The 27,660-nt window shown below is 42.6% G+C and overlaps 1 protein-coding gene across 1 annotated transcript; it reads right to left on the bottom strand.

Annotated features, from left to right (window-relative positions):
- Positions 1-1,070: 1,070 nt before the first annotated feature.
- Positions 1,071-26,944, bottom strand: LOC118842639 (cocaine esterase-like). The gene is made up of 13 exons (XM_036750052.1): positions 26,875-26,944; positions 23,442-23,646; positions 22,194-22,332; positions 18,301-18,434; positions 14,980-15,133; positions 14,353-14,457; positions 13,362-13,460; positions 9,873-10,013; positions 7,310-7,384; positions 5,966-6,113; positions 4,501-4,623; positions 2,227-2,305; positions 1,071-1,352 (listed from the first exon to the last, which is right to left on the bottom strand). Exons 1-13 carry the CDS (start codon positions 26,942-26,944, stop codon positions 1,169-1,171), a joined length of 1,656 nt encoding a protein of 551 aa, XP_036605947.1. The 3' UTR covers positions 1,071-1,168.
- Positions 26,945-27,660: the final 716 nt, after the last annotated feature.

The following is a 27,660-nucleotide window of genomic DNA, read 5'->3' as shown; positions in this document are numbered from 1 at the left end:
TTAATGACAAAAATATTTTAGCAGCTTAATATTTGATTTATCTTAATGAAGAGAAAGTTTTAGCCACATATATCCCTGTATCCCAGGGATATACTAGAGCTAACTTGTACCAGAGCTGGTTGTTGTACTTTCAGCATGACCATTTACACCTCAGAATTGGCATCTACTCAAATTAGCATTTGAGTCATTGTTTGGATGGTTTCTAGAGTATGACAGAAATAAAGTGAATAATATAGCTTAAAAGTACATCCTGTGGGATTATTGAAGAGCTGATTGTGAAACATGGACTAGGACACCCCCTTGCAAAATATCATGTTAGTGTAACCAATCAGAGTAGAAGAAGCAGTTCCTTTGATTTTGCTATTTTTCTCACTGTATAAAAGAAACCCTGCAGAAGAGGCACATTGCGTGTTGGCTCAGAGATGCCAATAGTCTCTGTGCTGCTCTTTGCAAGTAAAGAATCACTTGCCTTGCTGGATTATCTTGAAGTTTTATTTTGGGACCCTCAGTGTACCACATGTTCTCACAGAAACAATGTCTGGAAAAATGCTTGCTAATTGGTAAAGCAGCAGGGAAACAGCTGGTATTTTCCCCAGTCCCTGGAAACAGCTCAGGGTTCTAGGAAGAGCTTTAGATTTGCAGTCAAAGGACCTGGAGGCTTAGTGTCTATGTTTCCTTAGACAAGGCATTTCCCTACTCTGGGCTTCGATGCTCATCTTGTTCAATGATTTCTAATACCCCTTCCAGCTCTAAATCAATCCTTCAATCATCAAGCATTAATTCTTTCCCTGCAAAGTAACCTAGAGATACAATGACAGAAAATGAACCATCCCCACTATTATTTTATGAAATGAACCAGGGGTTTTTTCCTCTAAAGAGACAGTGAACTGGCTCCTCTCATCAGACTCCCACTGTCTCAGAATTGGAAGGTCCCTTTCAAATGAGATATTTGTAAAAGTGTTTCCTTAGCACAGTGGCCAGCACATAGTAGGGCCTATACTAATACTTTTTTCCTTCTGAATATCATTTAAATTCTTCTACCATAGCAGCAATGAGTGAGAGTCAAAGTATTTCATTCAGAACTTTAGTTGAGACCAAGGAACTACTCAAAGCAAATGACTGGGCATTATTGGTTTGCAACAATTGCAAAAATGGTTATGCTCAGAGATCACAACTCCACACGGGCTTTTTCAATCTGCGATTCCTTCATCTTCTGAGGCACAGTCTTGGTCCAGAACTCCCACTTATCCTTCCTCAGGCTCTTTCCCACAGACAACTCCAAATTTAGCTGCAGGTACTCTTCCTTCTGGTCATAGACTGGCCAATGAAAAAGGTCTCCACCATTTGGGTCCCTGGGAGGAAAAACCAAACATTTAGACCAGAAAGGGGCCACTGCATTGTCAAGTTTAAAACGCCATTATCAGCTCAGCCTGAGAGCCAAGGAAGGTCCTCAAGGCAGGGGTCAGCTGACAGCGGTAGTACCCATAGAGAGACTTGTTCACACATCCTTAAGAAGCTTGGTCTTCACCATTCCTGTTATGGCTCTCTGTGCACCTGAGATGGAAGGTCCAAAGAGTGAAAGGACTCACATAGGGAATAATTGGCCAAGTCAGGATTTGAAGACATGTCATTAGATTGCATTTCATTGGGGCAGCTGGATGGTGCAGTGGATACAGCTGGGTCTGGAGTCAGGAAGACTTGAGTTCAAATCCACCTCAGACACTCACTAGCTGTGTGACTAGCGAATCACTTAATCATATTGGCCTCCCTTTCCTCATCTGTAGCGTGGACTGGAGAAGAAAATGGCAAACTATTCCAGTACCTCTGCCAAGAATACTCCACATGGGGTTACAGGGAATCAAACACAACACTGGACTTCACATCCAAGGCTCTTGCCACTACCCAATGTGGCCTAATGTCCTAATGTTTCCCAAGGGGGAAAAGCCTTGAAGGTGGTGGTGTGGGTCAAGAAAGTTTCTGATTTTTCTTGTTTTCCTTTGAAGATGTCCATGTGTAGGGTGAGTCTGCCAGAGGAACAACTCCCCAACCCCAGCCATGAACTTAGAGAAGGGCTACAATGTTCACCAGACCTTGCCTGCTTGAATTAACATTTTTTCTGAAATTTCAGTCAGGGAACTTCTATGTAAATGGGAAACCTTCATGTGCCCAGGAACAGGCACTACCCCACAAGGAAATCATTGGGAAACCAAGGGCCAGCTTTCTCACCCGTGACGAGCAAAGTTTGCCCAGTAGCTCATTATCCTGTGGCTCAGGAGTTTTTCCTCTTCTCTTCCATCTCCTAAAACTAGGAACAGAAAAAGAATCATCTTGGTTGAGGTCGAAATGCAAAACCAAAGGCCTCCTCTCCTCTAGTCCTGAGCCCCAACAACCCAGTCATCCTGCTTTAGCCACTAACTTTATCTTCCTTCCATAGTTTCCTTCCTGTCACTCCCCTCCCAGAGGACCTCCCAAGGCTTCTGTTGGTCTACTCTGTCTGACTCCATAACTGAGTCTCTCCCCAAAAAGCAAAGTAGTACAGCTGTCCTAGAAATCAAGAAGGCCTGAGTTCTAATCCAGCCTCAGACACTGAATAGATGAGTGACCCAGGGCAAGTCACTTAACCTCTGCCTGAATTTGTTTCCTTGTTTGAAAAATGGGAATAATAATAACACCTGTGCCCCAGAGTTCCTTGGAGGATAAAAAAAAGAAATAATATTTACAGAGTGCTTTACAAAATTTTTAAAAGTGTTACATAAATGCTAGTTATCATTATTATATTTCTGTTATTATACACTTATTACCATATATGATACTGCATTAAAGTATATCATGTGATAATTTTATAATTGCATGTTTTATTATAAGAATTGTAATAATGACACGCTTGTTATAAATGTCATTTATAATAATTATTATTCTTCTAAGCTACAACAGCAGAGCACAAGCTCTGGTAGCTGTAAAGCCTTTGCATAAGGCCCCTGCCCCAGACAATGCCGGCCAATCAGCCCCTGACTGGGACAATGCAGACAGGCTCACCAGCAACAGCTGGGGCACAAGGCCATGATTTCATTGGCCTTGGAATGTCATGACACAGATAAATGGATAAACTGGCCTTCCCGTTCTGCCAGGACGGGAGCAAGGTGGTGAAAATAGGTAGAGAAGATTCCAAAAACACAGATTTGGGGCCATCTGCAAACAATAACTCCAAAGATTGTTAAATGTGACACTTTTATCCAACAATCAAAAATGGATGCACTACTGGAGAAAATGAATCAAGAATAACTGGAGAACAAAGAGGGAGGGAGGGAGGGAGGAAGGACGAGAAGGAAGGAAGGAAGAGAGGAAGAGAGTAAAGAAGGGAAGGTGGGAGGGAAAGCTTCCATCACATTGGACAGATCCTCTCTGCAAGATTTATGGAAGCACAAGGACAAGAATCACTCAGGATGGGATGGTGTGACAGATTAGGGTCTACATCGGAGGGGAGGATGAGGGCATTGCTGAGGTCACCGGGCCATTGACATATGGAGAAGTGTTTTTTGCATTTGTGCCTCATCTCTTCTGGGGAGTAAATGCCAGGAAATAAGAGACTGTATCTTATTTATGTTTGTATCTTGCCCAAAGTAGAACAGAGCGCTCTTTGTGTTAGATGTGCTTCATCATGTAAACTGAATTGAACAGAATAGCTGATTCATTCTCCTGATTCAGTTCACCTGAACAATCAAAGGGCTGCCATGATCCCCAATCATTCAGTCAACTGGGCCATTATTAATTGTCTCCTCTATCCCCAGCACTGTGGCAAGGGTTGGAGATACAAATACAAAGAATAAAAAAGAAAAACCAAAGCTCTTCTCAGAAAACTGGGCCTCCGTTCAGGGCCTCCTGAGGAAACATGGTAGGGCAGAAGGAACATGGGATTTAGGCTTAAACCTGCTAACTCTGTGATATTAGATAAAGCCATTCCTCTCTCTGAACTTGAGTTTCCTCTTCTATGCAACAGACACAATCCCTCCCCCCGCCCCCACTGCTACTCTCACAAGGTATTTGGGAAGATCAAATAGCAGCTAGATGATAGGTGGACTGAGTGCTGAACATGGAAGGAAGAAAGCATGAGTTCAGATCCTGACTTAGACCTCTAACTACCTCTATGACACTTGGCTACCTGAGTCACCTTTCTCAGACTCAGTTTCTTCCTCTATACAATGGGGATAGCACCAGCACCTGCTTCACAGGATTGTTTTGAGGCTATCAAATGAGAATGTCACATACAAAGCTCTTTGTAAGCCTTCAGCCATATATAAATGCTAGCTACATTTCACTATAGTAATTATCATTCTTAAATGAGCTGATGCATGGGAAGGTGCTTTGTGGAAAGGTAAGGCATTTTATTCATTTTGATGTCAGAGAGAGTATGGTAGATGATGGAGATGGCAGGCCAGACCCCAGGGATTCTATCCCCTCTGCCCCCACCCCAAGCCACAGCTTCCCATCTCCATTGCTTACAAGGCACTCCAAAGACAAAAGGAACCTCATCACTATGGTCTGCTTTCACAAAATCCGGCTTCACACCATTAAACATGCTTGGCCGGTGCTGAAATTCATAAAAGTAGACTGGAGAGCTGGGACCTAAGCAAACATAAGAAACAGCCATGGTTATTGACACACTGAACACAGGGTAGGGCCACGTGTCAGGGGCCCCTTCTTTTGGGGAGGATGTGATGGTAGTAGGTCATTGACAGGCAAGTTCTGAAAGGCAGCCCCTTAACAAATACTGTCCCAGAGCAATACTGTGAGGCAGGACAAGTGCTGGGTCTGGTGTAACACGACCTGGGTTGGAATCCTGGCCCTGTTGCTGATGGACTACAAAACCTTGGGGGAATCCTTTTAATTCTCTGAGGCTGATTTTTCGACTGCAAGGTGAAGATAATAATCTCTGGCTCCCCTAAGGGAAGGGAAGTAGAAGAGAATAAGCATTTGTTGTTCAGTTGTTCTTCAGTCATATTTGAATCTGCGTGATCTCATTTGCGGTTTTCTTGGCAAAGATACTGGAATCGTTCACCATCTCTTTCTCCAGCTCATTGTACAGATGAGGAAACTGAGACAAACAGGGTAAAGTGACTTGCCCAGGATCACACAGCTAGTAAGTGTCTGAGGCCAGATTTGAACTCAGGAATAGTTGTCTTCCTGATTCCAGGCCCAGAACTCTGTGCACTATGGTGTCACCTAGCTGCCTTGTGAATAAGCATTAATAGAGCACCTACTTTGTGCCAGGTGCTGTGCTAAGGGCTTTACAAATATTATCTCACTGGAACCTTGAACTAACCCTGTGATGGAGATAGTTGAGGAAACTGAGAAAAACAGAGGTTAAATAACTTCCTCAGGATCAGACAGCTAGAAGACATCTAAGCTGGATGTGAACTCAGTTCTTCCTGACTCCAGGTCCCCAGTTCTATCCACTGGGATGAGGTTGTTGTGACGATCCGGGGGGATGATGGATGTAAAGTGGTTTATACCAATAAAACACTCTAGCAGGGGTTCTTAAATTTATTTTTACTTGAGCACTTTGATAACTTGATTTCAATATAATTGGTTTTCTCACTTGTGTATTTTATACACTTAAAAACATTACTCTGGAAGGAATCTTTCCATGGACTACCAAAGGTGTCCATGATGAATAAACAAAAAAACTTTAGAGCATCTGCTAATAGAAAAGTGGGTTATTTACTATTATTTCTATCTTTTGTAGACAATGGTCACAGAGTCCCCCGCAATCCCCTGCTGGTGTTATGTCGGTGTAGGAGGAAAGAAGAAGGATGATTTAAGGAGGGGGATTAACCAGTCTGGAGGCTACAGTAGCAAAGCCAGAAGCAGGAGCCTCCTTCTGCATGAGAGTAGGAGTAACATGCACATATTTTCCCAGAGACAAAACAATCATGCTGATTCTGAGAAGGATCCATGCAATACTCACCGTGTTGATATTTGGCCACTTTGAGGGAAGGAATAACAAAGATCAAATCCCCTATCATGTCCTGGAATTGAGCTCGACATTCTCCAGGGTCCTCAGTATCTCTTAAATACTCTTCCATCATCAAAGGCCCAAGCCCAGGAGAAAGACCCTAGGAATACCCAGGAAGGAAGAGAGTAACCAAAAAATGAACTTATCTGGCAGTGGATTGTTTGGGGATATTTGCTGGTTGATTTTAATGAATATGCAAGGGAGCTTGGTGACACAGTAGATAAAGTGCTAGCCCTAGAGTCAGGAGAACCTGCATTCAAACCTGACCTCTGACATGTATTATCTATGTGACCCTGGGCAAGTCGCTGAACCTTGTTTGCCTCAGTTCCTCTTCAGTAAAATGAGCTTGAGAAGGAAAGGGCAAACCATGCCAGGACCTGCGCTAAGACAACCCTAAAAGGGGTCATGAAGTGTCAGACATGACTCATCAACTAAACAACCACAAGGAATAAGCCAATCTAAGTTTGCCTGCTATTCATAGGTCCTGGGTCTCCTTAGATCCCTTTACCACCTCCCCACCAGGGCCTGCTATTTCTCGGATAAATTCCTCAAGAAGATCCTAGACAACTACTTGTTGGGCCTGGGATAGAAGGGATGTAGGACTCAAGGAAAGGAGAGAGCTACATGGGGTCTCCAGAATCCCTGCCCCCTTGACTATGAAAGAAGAAAGTCAGAAGGTGGAAGGACCTTCATTGGCTCTCTCCTTGACTGTTATAATGGCCTCCTGACTGGTCCCTGGGCTTGAGATCTCTCCCTACTCCAAGCAATCCTCCACTCATCTGCCAAAGTGATTTTCCAAGCACACATCTGACCATTTTACTCCCCTCACCCAACTAAGTAAATTCTAGTGGATGCCCATGGCCTCTAGGATTAAAGAGAAACTCTTCTGTTGGGTATTGAGAGCTTTTAACAACATGACCCCATCTAGACGACTTATATACATTGTTACCTCCTCACACTCTGTGGTCCAGGTGCCAACCTTCTGGCTCCTCCCACTTCCCATTCCATCTCTCATCTCCACGCCTTTGCATTGGCCAGACTCAGCTCAGACATTCCCTTCCATAGAACACCTTTCTTGCCTCCTCCCTCCTCCAGCAGCCAGGGCCTTACCCCTCCTCCCAGATTTGCTTTGTGTAAGTTTCCCATGTATCTCTGGATGTGCAGGTTATCTCCCTCATAGAATGTGAGTTCTTCAAGGGTAGGGAATATTTCACTTTGTCCCTGTGCCTGAACCAGAGCCTGATACATGATATGTGTTGTAAAAAAAAAAAGAAACTTGGCAAACTGGTATCTCACCAAAAACGGATTTTGCATTGCTGATTGGATACTGTTTTTATCCATGTTTTCCTTAAATCCAGGAATATTCAGTCCCTATGTAAAGAAAAAGAGGGTACTGTGAATATTCTTTAGACCTCTGTGAAATGTATACATTTTTTAAACAAATCTAATCCAAGGAAGTAATTTTACTCTTTAAGGAGGAGCTAGTGCCACAGATTTGTTTAGGAATTACTGAATAATGCCCAATATACACTGAAGAATATTGAAGATATTTTGCAAAATGGCCAGCAAAACGGTGGGTAATGCCCAGTACATAATAAATAGTGGCCCTAGACAGTGACTGATGCTTCCTATAATACATCATGCTAGAAATGATGCAGATAGAATTCTATTTTTCTGACTCATGTAAATAGACCCACTTTACATGCATATGCTTAAGGAGGCAGCTGACAAATGGTTGTTAATATCATGTCATATTTAAAATTAATATCAACTCAATGGCCTTGAGATATGATGACCTGAAATCCATAGGACAGAGGCCTGGTCTCACATCAGGAGGCCCAGGGCCCAGTCCCAGCTGTGAGTGGGGTTAATCACTTCCTTAATGGGAGCTTCAGTTCTCTACAAAATGGTAATAAATATCTTAATGGTCCTACCTCACAGTGAGTACGTTGAAAGAAATTTTTTGTAAACTATTAAGTGCTAGGTTAATGTCAGCTAGTATTATTCATAGTTCATTTAAAATAAAGAGACTTGAGGTAGATAGGTGACACAGTGGATAGAGCACAGGACCTGGAGTCAGGAGGACCTAAGATCAAATCCAACCTCAGACAATTACTAGCTATGTGACCCTGGGCACATGACTGAGAAAGAAATGGCAAACCACTCTAGTACCTTTGCCAAGAAAACCCCAAAAGGGCTCATGAAGAGTCAGACATGACTCATCAACTAAACAACCACAAGGAATAAGCCCACCCAAGTTTGCCTGCTCTTCATAGGTCCTGGGTCTCCTTAGATCCCTTTACCACCTCCCCACCAGGGCCTCCTCTTTCTGGGTTAAATTCCTCAAGAAGTTACTAGACAACTATTTGTTGGGCATGGGGTAAAAGGGATGTGGGGCTCAAGGGCCTGGTTACCCCTATTGCTTCAAAAAATCAAAAAAATTGAAAAACAAAATAATGGGAACTGTAGAGGATATTTTAACCAAAAGGGAACTGGACCAAGGTTGGGCTTCTTTTGCTGTACTTCTGAGCAAATTTGCACATGAAATGAATCATCCATAGAGAAAATAACCAAAGGCTGAATTACTTCTGATTCTTCTGTTGGAAATCTGTTCAGGGTAACCTTTCTGATTTTAGAAAAGGCAAATGTATGGATGACATAAAGTCAGGAGGGCCATCTGACATATAGAGCATGGAGTCAGGATCCAAAAAAGTACATGACAGGCTAGAATATTGGACCAAGCAGAGCCACTAGAATCAGACTTAATGGGGACAAAGTTTTACAATCTCAAGATGAGGGAGGCATGGTTGGATGGCAATTTATTTGTAAAAGATCTAGGGATTTTGATGAACCATAAGCCCATAAGGAGACAAGAGGGTAATATGACGACCAAAAAAGCAACATGATGTTGAGTATGTTCAGAGGTACAGCTTCCAATAATAAGGAGGTGAGAGTCCTTTGTGCTCTGCCGCTGGGGAGAATATAATTATCCCTTCCACATCATGACTTTTCTCAACATGGTTTCAATGTATTGAGAGTAGACATAAGAAATTAAAGGGGAATTTTGGGGGAGTTTTGTGGAAGGCACAAACAACAGGCAAAGGCCAGCTGATGACACAGAAAAAGTTTAGAAAATCAGGAATATATAAAATATATGTATAGTATTATATAATACCAACATATGTTATCCTTTAATATCATAATAATTTGGCCTTTTTCTCTGGTACCAGGGGAAGAGGGCAAAAAAATTGTATTGATTTTCCAGAGAACAGAGTGGGGCACAGCAACCCCAATCCTGGCAACGTGGAAGGGATAACTGTATATCTGGAATCTTTTGTCCACTTCTGAGCATCACATTTAAGGTAGAAAATAGAGAAGCTGAAAAGGGTCTTGCTAAATAGGGTTGGGTTGAAGGAATGTGTTTTGTTGGCCAAAGAAAAAATTTAGGGCAGGAGCAGACATGATCACTGTCTTTAACTGTCTGGTGGAAGGTCATTTGGAAGAGGCATTTAACTGGTGCCATTTGCTCTAAGGGCAGAGTTGGGAACAACAGGTAGAAGTTGAAAAAGAAAACAAATTCCACTTGATGTCATGATGCCCTGTTCAGCCATGAAAGCTGCCTAAAAGTAGAAGGAGCTGCCTCAGGAGGCAGTAGGTTTTCCCTCCTTGAAGGTCTTCAAGGAATGGTTGCATGTCCATTTATCCAGTAAATTATATAAGGGATTCTCCTTCAACTTTGGGTCAGATTCCATGGCCATCACAGTCCTGACCAACTCGGGAAGTCTGTGATTTTTACAGAAACATAAACTGTCAAGATCAGAAAGAAGCTGGTACAGAAGAGGACATCCTAGAATCTTACCATAGGAAGAACCCAGCCAAATTCATGATTATTGACACCGATGATGGAAGGGACATGGTGGAATTCTCCTGCAGCCAGCAACTCTTCAGGATGTTTGGGAAAGAAATGACCATCAACTACTGCAGGGATTACCTTGAAATCCTAAAGAAAGAAGCAAAAAAAGAAAGAAAAGATAAGTCTATCCCTACAATCTCCCTTCCAGGCATTATCGTCTCATCATTTTCATTGTTACCATCTTATTTTTAACACTTTTTATCACTTACCTGGACTGTTTTTTTTTTCATTTTGGGGGCAATCAGGGTTAAGTGACTTGCCCAGGGTCGCACAGCTACTGAGTGTCTGAGGTCAGATTTGAACTGACTATAGGGCCAGGTTTCTCTCCACTACACAACCTATCAGTTCCCACTTATCTGGGCTCTTGCTACAGTCCCCAAACACACACACACACACACACACATACACACACACACACACACACGAACATGCCTTCCTTATCTCACATTTCCTCATGACACTCCACTACATTAAAAAAAATGTTGTATGACTCACCATTACCCAAAGAAAACCTCCAATACTTCAGTCTGGCATTCAGAGCCTTCTCTTAAACCATTCCATACTTATCTCATACTATGTGGACTCTGGCCTATGCTGTGTACTTCATATTTCACCAACAATGGATTCCTGGCTCTCCACAGTCAACCACCTTTTCCTACCTTTCTGCATTGGCTCACTTTACTCCACAAGGACAGAATGACATTTCCCCCATTGCTACCTGTTGAAATTCTTCACTTCCTATGTTGAAAATGAAAAATAAATTAATTTTTTTAAAAAAGCTAAAAAAAAAAAAGAAATTCATCACTTCCTTCAAGAGCCAATTTAACTGCCATGTCTTTCCCAAAGCCTTCTCTGATATGGCCAGAAGGACCTTTCACTTCCACAGAGTTCCCACTGCACATGCTTGTGACACCCTTGTGGATTTGGGTTATGTTACCTGTGTATGGCACAAAGCACTCTCTCCTGAGTAGGTGAGTTCCATCCAGGACTCATCCCTTATCCAAACTCTCTGGCTGGACACAGAAGCTGCTCCACAAATGCTTCTGGAATAAACAGCAGGAGAACCCTGGCCTCAAAGGCAAGAGATCTGGATTCTAGTCCTGGCTCTTTATTCACTGAGACCTCCTCAGAGGTTTACCCATTTATAAAATGGGAAAAATGATTCATGCACTCCCTGCTCATGGATTGTTATGAGAAAGGTCTTTATAAAACAGGATGATAATAAGGACAGAGGACTTTAGAGTCACAAGACACACCTGAAAAAAAGGCACAAAGGTAAGAGAGTATAGGGAACATTTTGGAGTGGTTTGGGAGAGAGATAAAGCTAGTCCCTGTTTTCAAGTCGCTATCTTGGATCTTCCCCCTATAGGGAACATTTAGAAGACTAAGGACAGATGAGTTTGGCTGGAGCACAGAGGGTATGCAGGGAAGCAATAGGAGATAAGGCAAGAAAGGCATGGAGGCCCCAAAGTGTTCAGTCTCTGAATTCTAGGGTTGGGTTTGATTGAAAGTCAGGAATCCTTTCTTCTCCCATCTCCTTGACATCTGCATGGCCAAAATGAAACTTAACTTCACAGGTGCTTTGGCAAAGGATATTCATAAGATTGGAGATACTTTAGAAGAACCTCTAGTACAAACCCCTCATTTTCCACATGAGGAAAGTGTTGTCAAACCAGGATAAAAACAGAATAGTTTTCAGAATGAAAGAAGAAGAGTCAATATGGCATAATGGGGAGAGTAATTACATGTAGGGGCAGCAGGGTGTCACAGTGGGCAGAGCACCAGGCCTGGAGTCAGAAAGACTCACCTTCCTAAGTTCAAATCTGGCCTCAGACACTTACTGACTGGGAGACCCTGGGCTAGTCATTTAACTGTGTCAGCCTCAGTTTCTTGAGGAGCCAAAGAAGGAAATGGCAAAGAACTCCTGTATCTTGGCCAAGAAATCTCCAAATGAGGTCATAAAAAGTCAGACAGGACAGAAAAAGGACTGAAGAATTTGATGCCATTAGATCTGGTTTTAACACTTATTCTGGCTCTAACACTTACTTCTAAGTGAGTACAGGCAAAGAACTCCAATTCTGTGAGGAAGCAACATGATGCATTGAATAAAGATCTAGGTGTCAAGGCCTGGGGTCAGGGATCCATCCTGATACTTGCAAGCTATGTGACATTTGGCAAAGTTACGTAACCCTTCTGGGACTCAGTTTCCTCCTTTGTAAAATATCCAGTCAGTACATGAATCCACAAACTGTCCTGCGCTCTGGGGATGCAAATATAAAAGCAAATAGCTCCCTGACCTCTTGCTGCTATCATTCAATGGTTCTAATTCTCAAGTCTCTAATTTTGGCAATGACATCATACTTGTACTACCAATGGTACATGACTGCTGCAAAATTATTTAAATGGGATAATATATATAAAATACATTTTTTGTTAAAGAAATATTAGATGGGTGCTATCAATACCAGAGGATAGAGAGAGCCTTCCCACAACTGTGATTCTTTCTGCCAAAGATCCATAGGGTGTTAGATCTGGAAGGTGACCAATAACAGAATATTGGAGTTAGAAGGGACCACCAACACTACCGACACCACCACCACCACCACCATCATCATCATCATCATCATATTTATCTAGGGCTTACTAAGTGCCAGGCACTGTACTAATAAGCACTTTACAATTATTATCTCAGTTGATCCTCACAACAGCCCTGGGAGGTAGGTATTATTGTTATGCCCATTTCATGGACAGTAAACTGAGGCAAACAGGTTACATGACAGCTAATTTTTGAGGTTAGATTTGACCTTAAGTCAGTTTTCCCAGCATTCTAAATAGGGGCCACCTAGCTGCATCCTCCATACCTTAGCTTATAGAATATTAGACCATAGAAGTTACAGCTGGAAAAAAATCTTGTGAAGCAGACTATCTGTGGTGGAAGGAAACTTGGAACAAATAATCTTAGAACCCAGAATGTTAGAATCAGATTACAATGGATCCCTCCAGCTCTAAAGCTATGATTCTATAAACAGAGAATGTCTGAGTGGGAAGGGTATAAGACTGGAAAATGAAAAAGCTTAGAACTTTGGAACTTGAAAAGCTTAAAATACAGGATGTTAGACAGATTCTTAGAACATAGCATGTCTAGAGTAGAAGGGATGGAAGCTTAGCACACAAAAAAGTTGAGAGCACAGAATGTTTCATGGTAGAAGAGATCCTAGGAAGCAAAACACCAGTGAGAAGAGACCTTCAGAGAATATTGGAGGTGGGAATATCCTTGAAGGTCATGTAGTTAGTGGGGGAAACTGAGGCCAAGAGAGTAACATTCCCAAGATCTTCACCTCAGCCCCAACTAATGAAAGCTGAGTGTCCAGCCCTCCCCAAGCTGTCTTGGCAACACTTCTTGGGACTGGAACCCTTGCTTCTCAGCCTATATACCTTGGTAATGGCCAGGATCTCATCCTCAGACTTGCTTCTAAGGCACTGAACCATCAAGGCAGAATTGTGTCTCTCACAATCAGATAGAAGGGCAATGGCCTGCAAAAGACACACCCACAAAGAGTTAATATTCTCATAGAGAAGCCCCTGTATCACAGTAGAGGAATCCTTTCATACTTATCAGTAAGCTAGCAAAGGATCATATCTATAGGTGATGATGCAGTGACAGGGGAAAAGAGACCAAGATGGAATCTATCTGACCCTCTAAGGGGCTGAGTCCCCCAACCATGAGCCTGATCTATACAGAGCTCAGTGCCAGCCAATGGGGATGGGATGGGCAGGGGCAGGTTACAAATACACAGTCCCTGCTCCTAAAGAGTTTACCATTTCCTCACGGGAAAATAACTAAATATCCTTACAGGATACATGATGGGGTCTGGTATGTGGAAAGAGCCCTTCCATTGGCTCAGAGAGCTCAGTTCAGGTCCCAGCTCAGTCACCAATTCATTGGGTGACCTTGGACAAGTCACAGAATGACAGAACCACAGAGGTAGAAGGGATCTCACAGATCATTCCATCTCACCTGTACCTGGGCCCCCTCAAGGAACCCTTCCTGCTTTTCTGCCAGAAATTAGAATTTGGAACTGGAAGGGACTTTACAAACCATCTAATCACACCCACTTCAAAAAGGATGAAACTGAGGCCCCAAGAAGCAAATGGCTGACCTCTAATCACAGGCAGAGGAAGAAGCAGAGCCAGGAACTGAATCCTCCCTCCTTGTGCCTCAATTTCCTCCGCTGTAAAATGAAAGGGTTGGACTAGATGTTCTCTATTGTAACTGTCAGCTTGAACATTCAAAGGCATCCCAGTGAACCTTCTTATAGCCCAGGTGAGCCAAAAGATCAATAGGATACCTGGCCACATGGTTGAGAGTCCAACAAGCCTAGGAAGGATAAGGGTGATTGCAATGGCAAAAGAACGAGGAACTTACATTTGAAACCAATTCTGAGCTGGAAGAAATCAGGCTAGGGGCAATGGCTGCACCGCTCTCCATGATTGCTCTGTGGAACAAGCCTTTGGACAAGGGGGACAGAACCTGGGGGAACAAAGCACAGCAGAGGGGAAGAAGCAGCATTCATGGGGAGGCCCAAACATTCTGGCTTAGCAGAGACAGGGAGATTGTGAGTCTGCAAGCCAGGGCTGTTCCTTACCCTGACACACCCCTAAGCTAACCATATAGGACAATCTCAAACAGGGGCCTCTCTATGGGATCCTGTCCTTTGGGCCCTTTGGCACAGGCAGGCCTATAAGACAGTTAGACAGAAAAGAAGGCTACGTAGCCTTGGCCATGGTCCTGAGCTCTCTGAGCGGTTCAGTAACTGGGTAGTTTAAGAAGCTTATGCTCAGAAACCCAGCAATGCTGTTCCCATGCCCTTCCTACTTATAGGGTAATATTGTTTATTGATTATTGATTACGAGAAACCCCAGGGTTGTTATTAGGATCAAATGACTTCAACTCCAACAGTTTTCCTACTATATCATGGGAATTTGTCACTTTCCCATAGCTATTTTTTTTTAGCATTATCCTTCAGGCTGGGGTCATGTTTTTACCACCTACATGTGAGGAAACACTCGTTCCCCCAGCAGACTCCCCAAAGATGGTCACACGGCCAGGATCTCCTCCAAAGTGGGCAATGTTCTTCTGGACCCACCTCAGGGCAGCCACCTGATCCAGGTAACCCCAGTTGCCAGGTGCATGCTCATCCCCAGTGCTGAAAGCCAGATATTAAACAAGGTTGGAGATTCTGAAATAGAGCACCAGGTTCATTGGATTATGAGATTTGAAGACCATCTCATCCAGCTGGACGATGCAGTGGATAGAGTGCTGGACCTGTACCTGGCAGGACCAGTGTTCATCACTTAGTCACTTAGAACCCTGCCTCAGTTACCTCATCTGGAAAATAGGGATAATAATGGCATGTATCTCAGAGTTATTGCAAGGATGAAATGAGACCCTATAAAGCACTTCATAAACCTTAGAGGACCATGCAAATGCTAGCTGTTGGTGTTCTTATTTTACAGATGTAAACTGGTGAGACAGATCTTGAATCCACTCCCCCTAAGTACTCCCAGTGTATACCTCTTTAGTGGCTCACTGTGCCTTCTGGGGGAGACTCCCCAATGCTGCTTTCTTCCCTTCCAGCTTACTACCCAATCACTTCCACCTCCCCACCACCTGCCTTGCCCCCACTCTCCCTTCCCCCTCCTTTTTTAGCTTTCCTTTCTGTTTTTTCTCCCTCTATTAGAAAGTCAAATCAAGTCAAGAAACATTGACTGGGCACCTACCATGTTCCAGGCACTATACCAAGCTCTGGGCATACAAGGAAAGGCAACATAATGCCTGTCCTCCAGGAGTTTACAGTGTAATGGAGGAGACAGTATGCAAACACCTGTACCCAAACCAGATCTGTACAGGATAGACTGGGGATGATCTTGGAGGAAAGGTCCTGGCAGCAAGGGGGACAGGGAGAGGCTTATTTCAGAAGGTGTGATTATCACTGAATCCCAAAGGAAGCCAGAAGGAGGAGGAGAGAAAATGAACAGATTCAATGGAGTGTCTTGTTCAAGGATCAGGAAAGAGGCAGAGAATTTGGAGGAGCCTGAGCAGAGAAAGATTTCAGTTTTGAAAATTCTGAGTTTAAAAATGGGACGTATATTTTAAGATAGTTAGAGATGAGATACTGTAAGTCTCTGATTGGGAGACTGGAAACCAGACTGGAGAGAGTGAAGAGAGTAAGAGAAAAGAATAAAGCTGTCTAGCCATAAATGGAGGAGATATATGAAATGATACCTAGTGGAGATGGATGGATGGATGGATGGATGGATGATGGATGGATGATGGATGAATGGATGAATGGATGAAAGAATGGATGGATGGATGGATGGTTGGGTAGATGGATGGGTGGATGGATGTATGGACCAGTAAGGATTTTTGAGAGCAGAGGAGAGACATGGGCAATTTTGTAGATAGTAGGGAAACAGCTGGGGGAGGGGAGGAAAGTGGAATGGAGAAAGAAGAGGGAAGAGACAGAGAGAGAGACAGAGACAAACTAAGAGACAGAGATAGAAAGATAGATATTAAAGAATAGTAAAAGTGAGAATGATAGAAAGGGCAATCTTCTGGAAAAGGCTGGATGGAATGGGATCATTTGTGTGTGTCAAAAACTTAGCCTTAGTGAAGAAAAGCTCCATTCCTCATGAAAGACAAAGGTAATGAAGGAGATAGTAACGGAAGGCAACTGATCAACATGATATCAGGAGGAGGGTATATGAGGGAGCTCAGTGGATGTCCTCATTTTTTTCAGCAAAATATAAAGCAAGGTTCTGAGTTGGGATGGTGAGGGGAGGAGGAGCCATGAGAAGTTGGAGGAAGGATGCAAAGGTTTAGAAAAGCCACTCTGGTGAGTTAAACAGTGAATTGATTAAGGAGGTGCAAAAATATTGCCTTGCCACAGGGACAACCCAGTTATTATGAAATATTAATCTTGATGGAGTCAGGAAACAGGGTTTCATGATTTTCTCTAGCTTCATTCAGCGGTTTGCTAGGACGAGCAAAAGGAGAGGATGATTGAAATTATCCAAGGCTGAGATTTGGCAGGCAAATATTTGTCACAGGATAATGGGTCAGTGTAGAGATGAAGTGGTTCACTAAGGGATTAAGATGGAGAAGGGAAGAGAATAGAACCAGGCAGGTAGGATAGCCTGGGAAAGAACTGAAGCATACGGGGATTGAAGGTGAAAGTGAGGGTGAAGGACAGGGTTACAGGTTACAAGCAGAGAATCTACTGGAATGATAAGAGATTATAACTAGATAGAGGAGTTTTAGAGTTAATGAACATAGAAGTGGAACATCCACGAGTCAGGATATATAGCTGAGGTGGGGTGGAGGAGTAACTTATGAGAAATGGATACACTGAGGAACTGGGGAGTTAGAATGTTTAAGGGAATAGCAAGGTGAATGTTGAAGTCCTGCAGTATGAAAGTGGGAGTTGGGAGATAAAGACTGTAAAGAAGGCACTGAACACATTGAGAAAGGAAGAAGAAAGTCCCTGAGGATGGTAACTAACAGCTACTAGAATCTTGATTGAGTGATAAATATGGATTAAATGAACCTCAAAGGAGGAAAAGTTGCTGAGTGATGGTAGTAGAGGGAGAGTCTGGAAGTGGTAGTGGGAAACAAGGGGCATTTTGGCTTCCCTGTGATGAAAGCATGAGTGAAAATGCAAATAGTGCTGGAAATGGTTACCAGGAAAACTGTCATCAGAAAAAAGTCAGAGTTTGGTGATGACACGTAGAAAGAAGGGGTCAGAAAGGAAAGGGTTAAAGATGAAAACAGCTTTCTTACTTATGGAGTGGCCAGAGAGCACAGTGAAAGTAGTAGACAACTTTAAAGTAAGACATTACAGAAGATTGGTACTTGGAAAGCTAATGTAATCATGAGCTTTATTACTGTGCAGCACAGCAAGCTGGAATTAGGTTAACACAGTAGGACCAACTTGTTTTCTTCTTGTTTTGTAACCCCAGCCCCTAGTATAGTACCAAGTACTTAATAAATGGTTTGTGCATATGCCTATCTGTTTGCTACTCGATCATCCATCCATCCATCCATCCATCATCTGTCTGTCTATCTGTCTATTTACAATCTGAAGACAAAGAAGTGAATTTATTGGTCATAAGAAGCAGGGCTATAATATGAAATTGAGTCCTTTGGCCACAAATCCTTGCTTTTTCTACTACATCATGATTAACTTGGGGGGAAGACAAGAAATATGTTGTCTGGTCAGGAATTTATGTTTATCATCATTCAGCCACTCAGAGGTCTGGAAATTTATCATGTGAAAAATTCTTGTACTCACATTTCACTGGGGTCAGATCTCACCTGAAGAACCCAAGGATGCCCAGCCTGTACTGGATGGTCACCACTACCACATTCTGGGAGGCAGACAGTATAGAACCATCATATATGGAAGCACTGCCAAAAACGAGAGCACCACCATGGATCCACACCATCACCTGCAGAAATCAGACATGGTTTTCCTCACAGGACCAAACCCCAACAAGCATGGCTATGTTCCTCCCTTGCAATCTTGTGACCAACCATTAAGTAGCTCTAAATGTGAATGAATTCACTTATCAAAATACTGTATATCAATGATGATGCCTCAGAGCTCTTCTCAGGTAAGAGCCCACTTGACTTGACTCAGAGGCAGGTCAGATCCTCCTTGGAATCTTCCTGGCAAAATCAGCTCTCTGAGGACCTCCTGCGGCCAAAGACACACATGGAGCAAAACAGCATCTCCTAAAGGATTCTTGTTCCCCACAAAACAGGGAAAGGAGGCGGGCCTCCCTTCTAAGGGAAACACACTGAACCAAACAACAGAGATGCACCCCAGGGCAATAGGTTCTTCTTCATCATCTTGTGAGTGTTTCAACTGTGGTCCAGAGAGCCTTTCTATGTAACAGTAGCTGCTCTCTCAAAGCCAAGGTAAACTGCTGGAATAGATTACCAGCACTAGTCTATGCCTTCCATTGGTTCTTTTTTTTTTCAAAAAAACATTTTATTTTTAATTTATGGAATAAAACAAGCATTTCTATGACAATATAATAAAAAAACAAGATGATTGCACATGAAACTGCAAATCTACTATGTACAATTTGCTATTCCTTTTAAATATACAACCAAGTAATCAAAGTAAATTCTCTCTTTTTCTTTTGGTTCTTATTACTTACTTAATAGGGAGAAGTTTCAACTTCTCCCTATTAAAACCCATCTTTGAAAGACTTTACCCCATCTCTTCCCCACACGACTGTTTAATCCTTCCCATTATATTTGCATTGTGGAGATGGGGTGAGTCGGGAAAGGCATTTCATTTCAATCTTATATCACTGACACCAAACAGTATTCCCCAACTCCAGCATAGAGGAACACAGTGATTTTCAGCCAAGACTAAACTGTGGGGGGAACATACCATCAGAAAACCAGAGGTAAAAATCAGTCACCTAATACTGTTGTGTCAATCACATAATACTGTTGTTGTTATTAAGTTGTGTCCAACTCGTTTGAGCTCGATGAAGGTTTCTTACCAAGACTACTGGAGGAGTTTGCCACTCCCCTCTCCAGTGGATTAAGGCAAACAAAGGTTAAGTGATTTCCCCAGGCTGACTGGGATAGTGAGTGCCTGAAACCAGATCTGAACTCAAGTCTTCCTGACTCCAGGCCCACTGCTCTTTCCACTGAGTCAATGAGATCACTGGATAGAACACAATTCTAAATTTTAAATGCAGGGAGAGGAACAGATTTTATAATCTCTCTGTCTAAAATTACAAAAGAAAGACTTCCTGTTACTGTTCAGATAATACCATAGTGTTTTGAAAGTATGGTCCCTTTTCTCAATGCATTGAGATGCTTCATGCTTAAGAGGTGCAGAGAACAGAAGGAGCTTTGTTCACACATGAAGATTCTTTCCTTTCTGTGGAATGTAGCAAATTAATGGTGGGAATTCTGTGGGGGACATATTTGGCATCAGGAAACAGGCAGATTGTTGCTCTATGGGCAAGTGTAATGGTCCAAATCCTGGGCACTAAGAAAACCAGAGTTTGGCAAGGGCATATTTTGCTATGAATAACTGGGTGCATGCAGGCAACAAAGAGCCCTTCATACAAGGGAACTTGCCTTGGACCTCCTTCCCTTGTGGGATCATCTTGGTGGGTAGGACTGGGTACCCAGAATTCTGTCTCAGCAAGGATCATTGGATCACAAGTTTTAAAGTGGAAAGGGATTTTAAAGATTGCCTAGTGCAACACTCCCATTTTTCAGATGAGGCAACAGAGGCCCCGAGAAGTTAAGTGACTTGCAGAAGGTGGCAGAGCTGGGCTTTGCCCTCAGGAAATCACACTCTAATCCTATGTTCTCTTCACTACACTCTGTGGTTTGCTTGCTACTACAGGCATCTTCCCTCCCAACCTCCTTTCAAACCATATACCTTTAGGGTACAATGAGGAAAACTGTGAGATTAAATTCTTTCTAGTACGTCAGGTCTGAACTCAGGCCTGCTGAGCTTTGCCTGAGCAAGCTCAGTTTCTCTTAGACAAAAATTTTCTACCCCATGGAAGCAGACAACCTCACATCTACCACAACTCACTCCTTCCTTCCAGGTACCCCTTAGTCTCCTGGAAGCAATGGAAATTCATTCCTTGTCTCCATTTGCAGGGCCAGCATAGGTGGCATTTCCTCTAGTTTTCTCATCCTCCAATACTCCTAGAGTATTCCAAACTCCAAACTATTTTTATGAAAACAATTCTGATAATCCTATATATAGGAAGTCGCTCTGACTTTGTGTATATTCATTAATTTAATACATTTACTAAGCAGCTACTATGTGCAAGGCTCTGTGATGGGTATTTTGAATAAGACTAGGTCCCTGCCCTCAAAGTGCTTTCAATCAACCAGAGGCAAGGGTATGATGTGGATGCAAAAACTATAATACAAACTGATATATTCTGTATTGGGGAAACTAGGTGGTGCAGTGGGTAGAGCTCTGAGCCTGGGTCAGGAAGACTAATCTTTCTGATTTCAAATCTGCCATCAAATACTTGGTAACCAGATACCTGGTTTCCTCATTTGTAAAATGATCTGGAAAAGGGAATGGCAAACCGCTCCAGTATCTCTGCCAAGAAAACCCAAATGGGGTTATGAAGAGTCAGATGCAACTGAAAAAGTCACTGAACAACAAGATAGTCAGTATTTAGTGCCATAAGGGAGACGCAAAATAACATTAAGTTAACTCAGAGGAGAGAGAAAACACATCTGTCTTTGTATACCCAGCACTAAAGAGAAGGGCTCCAGGTTTGTAGAAATGTTTGTTGAGCCGAATATTGGTTTCTTGAGGTTCAGAGAAGGCTACATGGGCAGACGACATATGAGTAGTTTGATTCACTTGGAGTCAGAAGGACTGGGATCAAGTCCTGCCTTAGACACATTGGAGATATGTGACCACAAAGAAGTTAATTAGCATCTTAGTACACCAGAAAAGGCAAGATGCTAAGTTACAAAAGAGTTGCCTGTCCTCATCAATAGAGAGTTTCCACACAGCGAAGTTCCCTAAAGAAATGAGATGATAGGTCTGGACAGGATCAAGAAGTGTTTGGAAGATCATATTTTATTAATGCTTTCCTCTGTTCCTTTAGCAATAATAATATGTAGCAGAAATTGATATCATTCTAGATCATGGAACAAACTCCCTGAAGTTTTTTCAGTCATTTTCAGTCATGTCCAACCTTTCATGACCCCATTTGGGATTTCCTTTCAGAAATACTGGAGTGGTTTGCCATGACCTTCCTTCTCCAGCTTATTTTACAGATGAGAAAACTGGGGTAAAGACGGTGAAGTTTCTTGCCCAGGGTCACATAGCTACTAAGCGTCAGAGGCCAGATTTGAACTCAAAAAAATGAGTCGTCCTGACTCAAGGCCTGGTACTCTATAAGTTGTGCCACCTAGACTCTTGAAGTAATAAGGAGGCAGATTTCAGCCTCATACAAGGAAACCTTTCCTAACAATGTGAGTTGTTGCCCTAGGGTAGAGTTTATTGCCTTGAGAAGTAGTGAGCTCCCTGACCTGGACAGCTTCAAGGAAGGCCAGATGACTTGTCAGAGATGTTTACAGAGGATGACTGTTCCCATCTGGTGGGAAGTGGTGATCTCTAAGGTCCCACGAAGTTCTGGTGCCCTAGGATTCTCATCCCCTGCTGTAGAAGATAGAGAGAGACTGCTTACCGGCAATCCAGCCCCCTCCTTTTTGTGGACAGGAACATAGATATTCAGGTACAAACAGTCTTCAGAACTGGAAATTGTAGGGATGTTTACTTTCATGACCTTTGCTATTTTAGCTAGGACAGTGACATCCTGCAAGCACCTGGAAAATACAAGAGACGACCAATCTGAATTGAATCATACAGGGATAAAAAACTAATAATAACTGATGCTTTGAGGTTTGCACAGCACTCTACAAACATGACCTCATTTGACACTCACAATACCCTTGAGAGGCAGGTGCTATTATTATCTCTATTTTACAGAAGAAGAAACTGAGGCAGGCAGAGGTGCAGGGACTTGCCAACATTTCACCACCTCCTATAGAGTCTTTTTTCTTCTTCATTGTTTATTGAAATGTTTGGGTTTGTTGTGATTGTTAAGTTGGAAACAAAGTATTTTTTTTAATTTTAAGGAACCAAATAGATATGACCAAGAGTGAAATAGCTGAACACATCACAGCATATGAATGTCATGGAACGTGGTTGCTCTGTAAGAGGATGAATGTGAGGAAGTCAGAAAACCTGCTGCAGATTGCTGAAGGTGGAACCAGACCAGGACAGATCATGACTGTGAGCATTTTACCAAAAGGAGCACTAGGGGCCACTGTGTCAGGGGATTTTCTGTTACAGAGGAGCATTAGGTTGCAGGTTAGGAGGCAGGCTGGGGTATGGAATGGGGATTAAGTGTGGTCTCCAAAGAAAAATGCATAAAATGGCTTAAAAAATAAAACAAGGGGTCAGATTCAATGACCTCTCAGGTCTCCCCCTTCTTTCTGAATCTATCAGTCTCTGAGTTCTGGCTTTGTTATTTACTAGCTTTGTGACCTTGGGTGAGTCACTTCATCTCTGTTGTTGTTCAGTCCTGGCTTACCCACAGTGACCCTTGGCAGAGACAGTAGGGTCTCATTTTATAGATGAGGAAACTGAAGCAAACAGGGTTAACTGACTTAGCCAGGGTAACACATCTAGTAAGTGTCTGAGGCCAGATTTGAACTTAGGACTTTCTGACTCCAGGCACAGAATTCTACCCAGTGAGTCACCTAGCTGCCTCTCATTTCTCTTAGCCTCTGTTTTCTTATCTGTAGCAATATGTGTTCTAACTACGTCACAGTATTTTTCTGAAGTCAGAGCACACAGAGACAAAACTTGGATAAGAGATGATGGTGCCCTGTGCTCATCTGGTAAGAAAAGGAGAGAGAAAGGTGCTTACGAGGGTGGGTGAGCAGTCCCATCTCTCACATTGCTCCATGAATCTGGTGGTTGTGGAGGAGAAAACCTCAGGGCCCCCACAGGGGCTTTGGCAAAGGGGATTCCCAGGAAAACATTGACAGCTTTGTCAATGCCCTTGATGCTGACTTGAGTCCCTTGGATCTGTCCAGACTCAGTAGTCCTGATGAGGTCATCTGCACGATACCCTGTGAATAAAGGGGAGAGAAATCCTCAGGGACAGAGGGTTGAACTGATGTCAAAATGGCTACTCTGCATGCCCTACCAACATTATTTTTTCATTAGATGGGAATGCAAGCCTCCTCCTATTTCTGCCATGATTCTTTTCATTTCCTTTAAAAATCTCCAGTGACTGGGAACTTACTCCAAAGAGGGGCCAGTTGCACTTTTAGACAGCTCTGGCACTGACTCAGGAGCTGTCCAGCTTCGGGGATCCAGAGTCAAAAGATCAAAGCAACTGCTCTCCAACAATCCCACCCCCAGCCCAGCTTAGAAAACCACAGAGCTAAAAATCAGTGCCATATATTTTATCAGTATGATGCAAATAACAAAGACTTAACAAGCACCTACTATGGGCAATGCCCTCGGTTCTGAATTGAGGATAAGATGGCAGGAATTTACATTCTCCTAGAGAGCAGTGACCTGTGCACCAATAACTAGGAATACAAGGGAGAGGCATAAAGGAGGGTTCCTGGAAAAGAGCTAGGAAAAGAAATGAGGAGAGTCAGGAAAAGCTCTACAACAAGTAGCAGTGTCCAAGCTGGGTCTTTAATGAAGAGTCTTCAACAGAACTAAACTGGGGGGAAGTGCTTTCTGAGCATGGGAAAGATAGTAGAAAAAGAAAAGACACAGCGGATGGCAGGAAAGAAAGACAGATGGAAAGTATTTACACTGGACTACAGTATGTGTCAGGAAGACTCATCCAGCCTCAGACACTTACTAGCTATGTGACCCTGGGCAAGTCACTTCACCTGTTTGCCCTCAGCTGCCTCTTCTGTCAAATGAGCTGGAGAAGGAAATGGCAAATCAACTCCATTGTCTTTGCCAAGAAAAATCCAAATGGGATCAACAAGAGACAGAAGAGATTGAAAACAACTGAACAAGCACACAACAAATGTGAATAGAGTAGTAGGTGATAGGGCTGGATGCACAGAGTGCTGGACTTGGGCTCAGAGGACATGGATTCAAATCCCAGCTCTCCCATTTACTGTCTTGTGAACGTAGCACAATTCCTTTCCCTTCCTTAAGCCTGTTTCTCCTCTTTGATTAAATTGGGAAAGGCCTTCTAATTCAATGGTCCTTAAGATTCCTCCCAGCTCCACATCCCACATTCCAAGAACTAGAGACTGCTCACCTTTCAGGGCACATGTCAACCTCTGCCTGGATGAGAAGGACAACAATCAGGTATGCCTCTGAAAGATTAGCATTCCCCTTTTATCAAAGAGGATCAAAATATAGTCTAATATAAAAGGCATGGGAGTGACTTTAACATACCTCAGGTGGGCTTCAGTTTCTCTTCTGTAGTAATAGTGGTTTGGGGGGATGAAAATGAAGAAATAACCCAAAGTCTTAGCTTCTGGGATAAAAACTCACCCTTTGACAAAAACTGCTGGGAAAACTAGAAAACAGTATGGCAGAAACTAGCCATAGACCAACATCTCACACTTTATACAGAGATAAGGTCAAAGTGGTTACATGGTTTAAAAATAAAGGGGGATACCTTAAGCAAATTAGGAGAGCAAAGAAGAGTTTACATGTCAAACCTATGGAGAAGGGAAGAATTTACGACCAAACAAGAGCTAGAGAACATTATGAAATGCAAAATGGATCATTTGGATTACATTAAAATAGAAAAGGTTTTTCACAACAACACAACCAAGATTAGAAGGAAAGCAGAAAGATGGAAAACTACTTTTATAGCAAGTGCTTCTGATAAAGGTCTCATTTCTCAAATACATAGAGAACTGAGTCAAATTTATCAGAATACAAGTCATTCCCCAACTGATAAATGGTCAAAGGGTTGGAACAGGCAGTTTCCAGATGAAAAAACTAAAGCTATCTATACCCATATAAAAATGCTCTAAATCACTACTGATTAGACAAATGCCAATTAAAACAACTCTGAGAGACCACCTTACACCTATCAGATAGGCTAATATGACGGAAAAGGAAAATGATAAATGTTGGAGAAGATGTGGAAAAATTAGAACCCAAATGCACTGTTAGTGGAGTTCTGAACTGATCCCAATATTTGGAACTATGCCTAAAGGACAATCAAACTGTACATAATCTGTGATCCAGCAATACCACTACTAGGTCTGTAGCCCAAAAAAGATCATTAAAAAGGGAAAAATGGAGCCACATGTCCAAAAATGTTCATAGCAGCTCTTTTTGTGGTGGCCAAGAATTGGAAATTGAGGGGATGCCCATCGATTGGGGAATGGCTGAGCAAGTTGTGGTATATGAATGTAATGGAATACTATTGTGCTATAAGAAATGATGAGCAGGCAGATTTGAAAAACAAACCTGGAAAGATTTAGAGGAACTGATGCAGTGAAATGAGCACAACCGAGAGAACATTGTACACAGTAATAGCAACATAGTGCAATGACCTACTATGAATGACTCGGGTCTTCTCAGCAATACAAGGATCCAAGAGAATTTCAAAAGCTGGATAGAAAATGCTATCCACATCCAGAGAAAGAACTATGGAGTATGAATCCAGATCAGAACATACATTTTCCACCTTTTTTGGTTTTTGTGGCTTTTCTCTTTTGTTCTATTTCTTCTTTCACAACACTATTAATGTGGAAATATGTTTACATTATTGCAAATGTATAGCCTATATCAGATTGCTTGCTGTTTTGAGGAGGGGAAGCAGTAGTAGGAAAGGGAGGAGAAAATCTTCAAAACTCAAAATCTTATTTAAAAAATGAATGTTGAAAACTATCTTTCCATGTAATTGGGAAAATTGAAATACTGTTTACCAAAAAAGAGAAAGAAAGAGAAATGAAGAAACAAGCTGTACCACATTTTCTCAGGCAAATATAGAGCTCCTACTTCCAGTCCATACAAAGATCCTCCCCCACCCAATCCTCACTCTTATCTACCTCCTTGAAAATGACTCAGCTTTCCCTCTCTCCCCAACCCCCACCAGCACCTGATAGAAGTTTTATACATAACCTACACAGAGAGGGCATCGATTTCTCAACAGCAAACCTAGTGTCACCACTTGAAATCAAACTAGCTATAATCCCTCACCCCCAGCCTACCCACCCAATCAGTCAGTGAGGGCAATAAGAGAAAGAAACAATGCACAAGCACCGTATTTCCAATGGGAAAATCAAAGGACTCCTCCCATGTCCCCCCGCCAGAAATCATTCCCTACTCTGGGTCAGCCTGGCAGAACTGCTCACCCGGGGCTTGAATCAGAAGGCCCAGGAGCCACAAAGTCAGGACCCTGGGCAGCAGGAAAGTCTTCCACATCTTTCCCTCTGCACAGCCTTCCGGTTATACCTAATCAAATCCCAAGCCTGGACTTTAATACTAAAAGAACGGGATCAAAGGGCGCTCCAGGGGAACTGGGGCCAAGATCTACTTAAGGTAGATCCTCCTCAGAATTTGTCTTAGAGAATTTGGAAAAAATATTAGATGGAATCCCTAAAGGCTAAACACGGTTTGAACATCCATCCATCCAGCAGGGATATGCTGGTAAATGTATAGTAACAAGCTCTCTGGAAAACAAAAACAAACAAACGTATCCATGACACACTCTTAAATTTAATCTGTGTGAGTAACATTGTTTCCAACACGTTCTTAAATCTAAGTAATCAACAACACAACCAATCAAGCCCTGAACTAGAGGATTTTCTGATTTCAAAGGTGCGAATTTGACAATGGGTTCACAGGAGCCAGTTTGAGCTGCCCCCATCACTTCAACTGAAGTGTCCAGGGTCCTAATTTGAATTACACAAGCAAACCCCTCCCTCCCAGTTTCTGGAGATTTCTATGACCTTTCCCCCTTGAATCAGTTCCTTGGTTTTTCTTCCTGACCCCATTTGGGGTTTCCTTAGCAAAGATACTAGAGTGGTTTTCTTCATGAATGCATTGCCGATGGAGCTGTGAACTGGCCCAACCTTTCTGGAAAGTGATTTGGAATTAATAATATTAGCTAATAATAGCTAGCATTTGTTTAATGATTT

Source organism: Trichosurus vulpecula, chromosome 3, assembly GCF_011100635.1.
Source record: "Trichosurus vulpecula isolate mTriVul1 chromosome 3, mTriVul1.pri, whole genome shotgun sequence".
Lineage (NCBI taxonomy): Eukaryota > Metazoa > Chordata > Mammalia > Diprotodontia > Phalangeridae > Trichosurus > Trichosurus vulpecula.
Note: the sequence above shows the minus strand (reverse complement) of the source record. Positions and strands in the feature narration are given on the sequence as shown.